The 9,276-nt window shown below is 42.8% G+C and overlaps 1 protein-coding gene across 1 annotated transcript; it reads right to left on the bottom strand.

Moving 5' to 3' along the window:
• Nucleotides 1-376: 376 nt before the first annotated feature.
• On the bottom strand, nt 377-8,370 carry LOC102855317 (3 beta-hydroxysteroid dehydrogenase/Delta 5-->4-isomerase-like). The gene is made up of 3 exons (XM_006900317.1): nt 8,226-8,370; nt 5,981-6,145; nt 377-1,188 (listed from the first exon to the last, which is right to left on the bottom strand). The coding sequence occupies exons 1-3, from the start codon at nt 8,368-8,370 to the stop codon at nt 377-379; spliced, it is 1,122 nt and encodes a 373-aa protein (XP_006900379.1).
• Nucleotides 8,371-9,276: the final 906 nt, after the last annotated feature.

Genomic DNA, 9,276 nt, shown 5'->3' with positions numbered 1-9,276 from the left:
AACATTTATTTTTACTTTTTCTCTAAACTGGATTAATGAGTAAGGAGTTTTTAAGAGAAATAGAATGCTTTAAGAGAAGAAGAGGAATTAATAGACAAAACTCTTAAATTAAAAGATGTCCCTTAAATAGCACCCGAGACTCCAAAACTGCAGGTGAAGCAAAACACCTTGGTTAAGGAGGTGCAATGAGAGGGATTAATTGGAAAGATTTACGGTTAGGGAGCAGCAGTTGGGAAGGTTTCTTGTAGGATCTGGTAGACCAGAAGCTGGTCTCTTTGGAAAAAGAAGGCAGTAGGACTTGCATTTGTGCTCCTGCTACGTTTTGAAAAGAGAGAAAGGGAGGAGCACTGAGGACCACGTTGCTGGCACCAACAGATCAGTGAATCTTAGTTTTCAGGGCCTCGTTGTGTTGTTTCACCAGCGAGCCAATCCACTGGGAAGTTTTCTTCCTGGATTCCTCCCAGCTGAAGAGTGGCTCATATCCCAGATCTTTCTGGGCTTTCTTGTAAGAGAAGATGAACACACTATTTGACAATGTCACCAGGTGACGGGTGAAGGGAGGGTGGAATTTGTAAACTGGACTTAGCAGGAAGCTTATTATTTCCAGCAAGAAGGCCACCCAGTACTTCACGAAGACAGGCACGCTCATTCCAGAATCAATGTGGAGACCAAATTCTTTGCTCAGGATGTAATTGAATTTACTGTAGCTTTCATGAGGTGTGTCATCTGAGATGTAGTAGAACTGTCCTCGGATGTTTGGGGCTTTCTTGGGATCCTTCAACCCTCTTGCGGCCAGAATATGAGCCCAGGCCACATTATCAACATAGACTGGGTTGGCAAGGGAGTGCTTAGCGAAATTCAATAGGATGCCATTATTCTGTAGAGCTTCGTTTATTTGTTGACAAATGAATGGGTTTCCTTCTCCGTAGATGTACATGGGCCTTAATGCACAAGTGTACAACGTGCCACCATTTTTTAGTGTCCAGCCATCTGCTGCCAGCACAACCTTCTCAGCTAGCTTTTTGCTGTAAGGATATGGAGAGGACCATTTAGATTCATAATTCTCTTCTTCATGCCCATTCTGGATGATCTCCTTGTAGGAGTTGGGTCCAGCCACCTCTATGGTGCTGGTATAGATGAAGATTGGCACATTAGCCTGGACAGAGGCCTCCAACAAGAGCTGGGTACCTGCCCAAAGGGAGTACACTGTTAGTATCTGAAAATTACCTCAAAGTGCAAGCATGTTCACAGGTCCACTCACTTACAAGTGAGCTGGTTTTTACAGATCAGGAGGGTAATCTTTCCCGACCACGGCTGAGGTCTCACCATGCTACAACCATGAGACAAGCATGCTTTCAGCAGTTTGTCTCCATGGCTTGGCCTCACATTCATGTTATTGCTAACGGCTGCCTTGGAGTTTATTTTGACCCATGAGTGTAGAGCAGGAGTGTCCCACAGGATTTTCAATGCTGTCACCTTTTGGAAGCATGTGACCAGGTTTGCCTTCTGAGGTGACTCTCAGTGGATTTGAGCTGTTAATCTTATGGTTAGTAGTCGAGTACTTAACCTTTTCACTACTCAGGGACTTTTCTAGGACACATACAAAAAAGGTTGATATTTGGATTTTGGAGAGCCAAATGTCTAGCCTTTGGGGCTTCATGGACCTGTATGTGTGTGTAGTTAAAATTTTTGGAAGGACAGAGTCTTGTCATATTTTGCCAAGTAAGGACATTAAAAATTACCCTACAAAATTTCTTTTATGTCATTAAAGATAGATAATTCTAACTGCAAAATTTAAGAGTGAGTAATCTTAGAATGTGGACAATTCCAGTCCAGCCAAAAAGAACTGAAGAACTCTCTCACACATATAGAGTCATATACAGGTACTACAGACTCTTAAATAAACCCGAAATAGTTTATGTTTTCTCTATTTTCTTGCAGACTAATAAAACCTTGGAAGCAAGGACCGTTCTTTGAGAATCATTGAACAAATGGCAGTGGGATTTGAGAAAGAAGATGCGGAGACCTCGTTTCTGGTCCTTGTTGTGTATTACCTGCAAAGTCCTCTCAAATTACGGTTGTGACACCATTTACCCAGTCCTAAAAAGTCGGGGTGATGGGCCTTCTTTTTACTCTCTGAATACAGCCCTGCCTTCTAAGCTCACCTCAGTTGAGACTTGGAAAGTGCTATGTGCTCGCTGGTGGTGATGTGTGAAGGAGTGAATCTTGAAGCCTTTCAGCATTCAGAAAATGTCTGTAGAATCTTTCTGGGAAAAGTTTTGTTTTGGGGTTGGCTTTCAAAGAAATCTTACTTTCTGTGTGCCTTCTGTGCCTTAAAGTCTTTAATTTAATTTAATTTCCCAGAGATATATCCTTAAAGTAGTTGGAAAAAAATTAAAAGCTATAGGCAGAGAAAATTTAGAGTTAATTTACCTGCAGAGGAAGAAATAAAGAATGTTTTGAAGTATTTATTGGAACACATATACTTTTCAATATCATTATTTGTGAAGTATTTATCGACCTGGAGTTATGATGATTTTAGTCAACGGATGCCTCTAACACTTTCCAGAGACTTTCAGTCCTATCACTGGGAGCTGTGCAGGGTAGGGATTACACTGTCTTGTGTGTGTGTGGGTGGAGCGGGGGGGCTTTAGTGGTATAGCCTGAAGAAACTCTCAAGGCTGCCCGAAAGGCTAAGCCTCTCTGACACTTCACATCCACCAATGGCTCACCAGGAGAAGGATGGGCAATCTCCTCCTGTGCAATTTACAACCTCCTGAAAAAATCGACTGGAGGGTCAATTAAGAGTCAGTTTCAACTTGATGGCACTGAGGTTTGAACTCTTTTCAGTGCCATTGAGTCTTCTCTAACTCATAGTGACTCCGTAGGAAAGAGTAGAACTTCCCCATTCATCCAGGTCTTTTCTCTCGTGGAGTGCAGACTGTTTGCTTATCTGAGGAACACTTGAACCACTCCACAAAAATTACTAAGACTAGTTAATGTTGGTGGTCTGGGGGACCATTAGGAGTGTAGGTAGGTAGAGACTGGAAAGAGCCTTTTGGGGAATGATGCTATTTTAAACTAGGCACCTGTTATGATTGAATTGTGTCCCTCCCCCAGAGTATGTGCTCTAAATCCTGGCCCTTATCCCTGTAGTAAAAGTCCTGACGGCACTGTGGTTCAAGAATTCAGCCAATCACTAAGAACTTGGTGGTTTGCACTCACTAGCTGCTCCGAGGGAGAAAGATGTGGCAATCTGCTTCTGTAAGCTTTTACAACCTTAGAAACCTTAGGAGGCTGTTCTGCTCTGTCTTACAGGGTTTCTGTGAGTTGGAATTGATTTGCTGTCAGCTGGGTTTTAAATTCCCCTCCCCTTTAAAATACCTGTAGTAATTCCATTTGAAAATAGGTCTTTCGCTGCATTAATTAGGCAGTATTAGTGTAGGGTATGTCTTGAGTCAATCTATTTTGAGACAAGGCAGGAGCAAGTTAAGTCAGCATGTGCTGGGGGAAGGATCGATGGATGCTCTGTCACAGTGAAGATCATCAAAGAACCAAGAAATAGCTACTGACAAAGACAAGAAATTTCTTTCAGAGCCAACAGAGACAGAAAGCCTTGCCCCAGAGTCTGTGCCCTGGATTTGAATGTCCAGCTTCCTGGATTGTGAGAATAAGTTTTTGTTCACTGAAGCCATCCATTTGTGGTATTTGTTATAGCAGCAGTAGATAAAGAAAGATAGGACTCAAAACCAAGTAGTTATGTGTAGGGGTTAAGCTGACCAAGGCAAGAGCTACCTGGGTTAAGACAAAATTAACAATGACATGCTTAAATCTTCATGCCAAAGCTGCCTACTGATAAAGAGGTAGTTATGAAATAGGGAAGGTCAGCAAATAAGAAAAGAAACAGTAAAAAACCATTTTATAATCCAGTTAACATATCTGACTGCGTTTGTAATGAAAAACTTCTCAGTAAAAGCTATGAGGATTAAAAGAAAATAAAACAAAATAAATTTCTCACTATTTTTTTTTTTAAACACCCAAAACTATGAGGACGTACAGACTGGGAGAACACCCAATCATGAGTTCCTCTCTCGTAAACCTTTTGACTAAGGAGTCTTAAGTCATTTATTCTGATCACCTGACACTTTCCTGCTGGTCAGAGGAGTGCAACAGCTGCTTTAGAAAAGGAGTTTCTGATTAAACTAACTTTGAAGGGCTGAGTGGACTGGGAGTTGGGGTATTGTGGAGCTCAGGAAACTGGCCTCCAGAGACAGATGGATGATAGTATATAGCAAAGTCCCTTAAGCTAATGTGTCTAGATTTAGATTGGAAAATTCAGAAAGAACCTCCAAGAATTTAAGGAGTGAAGATCTAATGAGCATAATCTAGACTCGCTAGAGTAGCTAGGAACATCTCTAGGGGTAAGCTGAAGAGATGGCCTTATGAATAATGGGAAATTTATTGTTAAGGACTGGCAGTGTTCTGATCTGTGTGCATAGAGTCACTATCAGTCAGAGTTGACTGATGGCCCCTAACAAGAAGAAGAAATTGTTAAGAAAATAGAGTGGGGAGGTAAGTGCAGCATGATCTTTTCAAACCAGTTTTGCCACATCTGAGAAGAATCTACTTTCGAGTTGTCAGAGGGTTCAGGGTGTTCTCATTATACTTGCTGACCTGGTCCAGGGAATGTAGCCTGAGGGTCAATAGCCCCGAGTGGTGGCTCATGACTGATTGATGAGGGTCCACTCTTGGCCCAGAATTTCTCAGCTCTTGGCCTTCCTCTGTGATTACCTCCCTAAGAGTCACACAGAAAGGCTAGCATGTGACTCAGAAAGTCCCTATATGGTCAGGAGGCAGAGGATATTTAGAGTTGAGTTGTCTTTTTGTGGGGCAGCAGTAGCTTTCATGACCTTTTTTTTTAAAAAAAAATAATTTTACTTTCATGACCTTTTAAGTCACACAGGTTTAATTCTAGCTCTCCTACTTAATATCTTTGGGACCTGGGACAAGTTACTTCAACTTTCTTGACACTAGTTTCCCCAAAGCTGAGGAGACCAAATACAAAGAAAAACAATCTTGTGCTCCAGAATCAATTCTGTCTCATAACAATCCGAAATGATGAGTAGAACCACCCTTGTGGTGTCCAAGGCTGTAAGTCTTTAAGTGGACTGTCACATGTTTTTCTCATGGAGCTGCTGGGGGGGTTTGACCTGACAATCTTTCAGTTAGCAGCTGAGCACTTTAACTACTCTAGGCTTTAACTACCACCAGGGCTCCTTAAATCTGAGGACAGCAGTTTTGAACTTTCAGTTAACATTATTGTGTGTCACTGAATTGGTACCAACAGAGTAGAATCTCCCCATAGGGTTTTATGGACCATAAACTCAGTCTTTACAGGAAGTTCCCTCCCTGGTGGTGGAGGGCATAACAGACAGGGCTGCTATTAGAAAGGTCAACAGTTCTAACCCACCAGCCTGCTCTATGGGAGAAAGATGGTCAGTCTTTTCCCATTAGGAATTGTTGTTGTGTACCCTCGAGTTGGAACTGACATCTATAGCTGGCCCTCCACTGGGTTTTCAGAAGTTATAAATCACATGAGAAGAGAATGTCCTTCTTTCTCCCACAGACTTGCTGGTGGATTCGAACTATGTGCCTTTGAGTTGGCAGTGCAATTCCTTACCATTAAGCCACCAGAGGTCTGTTGGGAAATGGTAGTGAGTGTTTTGGGTTTTAAATCTTTACTGGCGCAGATCTTCAGGCCTTTTCGCCTATGGATCTGCCAGTGGGTTCAAACTGTTCAGCAGCCGAGCACTTAACCATTGCACTACCAGGGCTGCTTTCTTCATTGCTCTTGATGAACAAGAGCTCTAGGCAAGAAGGCAGGGAAAGTATTCAGTGATAGGGGTTTCCTCTTCCTTCTTCCTCCTATTTCTGGTCCTCACTTTCTCCCTCCCTCCATCCCCTGCGAGAGGTACCATACCTTTCAGATTGACGTTCATGATGTCCTCCCTTGGAATGGTCCCGTTTACATCAATGATACAGGCAGTGTGGATGATAACTGAGATACCCTGGCAGGCTTTCTTGAGGCACTGCTCATCCAAGATGTCCCCTTTCATCATCGTCAGCTTGACCTTGTGCTTGAGCTCTGTGTGAACACATTTTTAGGTGTCCTAAGTAGCATAGTGGTTATAACACCTAGTTGTTAACGGAAAGGTCAGTAGTTCCAATCTTCCAATCTATCAACTGCTCTTCAGGGAAAAAATGAGGCAGTCTACTTCAGCTGACCCTCCAGCAGGTTTTCAGAGGCAGTTAATTGCATTGGAGGAAATTGCCAATCTTTTTCCCACGGAGCAGCTGGTGGATTCAAACCGTGTACCTTTGGGTTGTCAGGGCAACTCCTTACCACTAGGACACAAAAACCCACGTCTCAGAGACTAGTTTATTCTAGAAGCCATGTTCACAGTGCATGAGACAAAGTCTTGCCATTCTTATTTCTAAGAAACATTCTGTTAAACTTTCACACAAAATTGTTAATTCTCCTGGCCATCTGTGATACATTTAATGTCTTTACCAACACCATGATTCAAAGGCATCAATTCTTCTTTGGTTTTCCTCAGTCATTGCCCAGCTTTCACATGCATATGAGTTGATACAGCCTTGGGAATCCTATGCGGCAGGTCTACTCTGTCCTATAGTGCTATGATGAGTAGTAATTGACTTGACAGCACACAACAGCAGCTAAGGGCAGAGGATACAACACTAGTCTCTTTAAATTGCTCTGTAATCTACACTGCCAATCACGTTACTGCAAATTAGCCCATGAAATAAATGCCAAGTGACACAGAGTTTGGAAAAGACTGTATTATGGAAAATACATTATTATGCTTTGTAGTTTCACACACCTTTCACTGTTTGCCCATTTTCTTTCAGAGCCATCATATAAGATACTCTTTTTTATATACAGTCTCTGTTTGTCCATTGTACCACCTGGATTTTCACCACTAGGGAACTATGCTTTTATGTTAAGTATGATTTTCCCTTGACATAGGCTATTAAATTGGAAATAGTGCTGAAAGATAAGAATTACGAGTAATCAGATGTGGATTTGCTTACCAGAGTGACTGTGGAAGCAGAGGGTAGAGGACATAAAATATTTAAAGATTTCAGAGATAAGTAAAGAAAGAGTAGAGGGATAGTACACCCCCCACTCCCATGCAGGGGAGGCAGATGACTTTGGGTAGCCAAGATCTACACGGAGACACTCAGCCTGATCACGAAGTAGGTGTGGGACACACAGAGGGGAAATGGGAGAGAATTAAATTTTATTTGTCCAAAAGTTAGACCTCGGGCCAATTCGTGGGACCTCTGTATGGAGGATCTAGTCTGAGAGCTGGGCCCCATGAATTACATGGCCTCAGACAAGTCACTTTACGTTTCAGGACTTTTGTTTCTTCCATATGCAAATAAGTGTGACCTCTTTTCCTACATCCTCACAGGATCATTTTGAGAATATGGCAGGCAATACATTGGAAAAGCTACTACGAATCTAGTTTTTGCATTGGCACCAGGGGCAAGAATTTCAGAAAAAGAGCAGCCTGCTGCTACAGCAAATTCTGAAACTACTTTCTCTGTGTGACGAGTAACAGAGACAAAGGCAAGTGAAGTGGTACAAGAGATGCAGATGAGGTGTGCATGGATTCATAGGGCCTCTCTAGAGCACAGTTTCCTCCTCTCCCCTCCTCTCCCCTTCCCTCCCCTCTCCTCCTCTCCTCTTAGGTTCATCTATTGGAGATGCTAAATGAACCACACAAAGACCATATTCTCATGATGGGCAAAGCTCCCCACCCACTCCAATGGGCCTTCAAGATAAGGGTGCCTGCCTTTTGCAGATACTGCACAGCAAATGCCAAGTCAAAAATCTCGAGAGTATTAGACAAGGGAAAATTCTGAGGTGTGATTTTTCTGGATGAAAAGAAAGAGTCAGAGAGGCCAAAGTGGTGATGAGCCTACAATCACTCTCTAGGTCTGTGGTTTCCTGACACCCAATGCAGCGTCTTTTGTACCAAACCAGTAAGGGTTTCCTTTCTGGTGCCAAGGAAATGGATTAACCTTGATTTGGCTACAATCTTTAATTTACGAAGTAAGATTCCTCTCCCAAACCCACTCAGGGCTTAAGATGGAGCCACAGTGACTGAATCCATCCATCCTTTATTGAATTCACTTACTAGACAATTCCTCTTGCTTATCAGGTCTGAAGACCTTGTCCAGGGCTCGGATCTCTTGTAGCTCCTTCTCTTCTGCCAACAAGCTGATGATCCTTTGGCCGAGAAACCCTCCGGCTCCTGTCACGAGGCAGCTCCACCCAGTCATGACCAACCGAAGGCACCAAAAAACACTCACCAGGAATCAGAAAATATCGTGGGGAGAGAGGCAGGTTTGATCTAGAGTGACCCTGGAGAGAACTGAAAAGAAAGACCAAGTTGTTACAGCAAAAACCTCCCACAAAACATTTTGTTTTCTCTGCCCTCAACTCTACCGTTAAACCCCTTGTCATCATTACCACTGTTTGGAATTTGGGGGGTTAAAAAAAAAAGGAAAAATCTCAAACCGTATTTGTGCTTTGGCTTCACAAAGCTGGACTGTGAAAAGTGAGATGTAGCAGTTAGGGTCTGGTCTTCTCAGTCCTGGAATGCAGGGCCGAAAGAACTTTATGTACTGTGGCCTCTGGCTCAGCCCCTTCACCTTGAGATTTCACTTATTCCATAATCTCTGCTCCGCCTTCCCCCAGCTTCCCTCCTCCTCAAAGAGCTACAGTTAACTTTAAGTCATATCTCACTCCTGCTGCCACAGGAAGAGGCTGCAAGCTTCCAGGAAGCATTTGATTTTTGGACTCAACAGGTGCAGCTGGTTATCTGGGAGCCACGATCTTTTATTTGAAACTGAACTAAGAGAAATTGCCAAACAATATGTAGATTGATCATTTACTGTCTGTCTGTCCGGAGGAAAAATTCCTTCTCTTTCAGAGGGATATCTGAAAATGTTGATGCTATCTTGCAAAAGTAGAAGACATTTGCATTGATGACAGTCCTAGTCACCAACTTTTATATGACATGACTTTCTTTTTCATTCTAGAGTAAAAAATGTCAATCCTCCTCCTCACTCTATAGCATCATGAGAATAAGAACAAATTCTTATGCAGGCAGGGTGTTCTAGTGTTCTAGTGGATAGAGAGTTGCACTGCCAACCCAAAGCAGCTGGTTTGAATCCACCAGCTGC

The sequence above is a fragment of the Elephantulus edwardii genome, unplaced genomic scaffold (assembly GCF_000299155.1).
Source record: "Elephantulus edwardii isolate Elephantulus edwardi_28Jun2011 unplaced genomic scaffold, EleEdw1.0 scaffold00280, whole genome shotgun sequence".
In the NCBI taxonomy this organism is placed as follows: domain Eukaryota; kingdom Metazoa; phylum Chordata; class Mammalia; order Macroscelidea; family Macroscelididae; genus Elephantulus; species Elephantulus edwardii.
The sequence above is the reverse complement of the archived record's forward strand: the minus strand, read 5'-3'. Positions and strand labels throughout refer to the sequence as shown.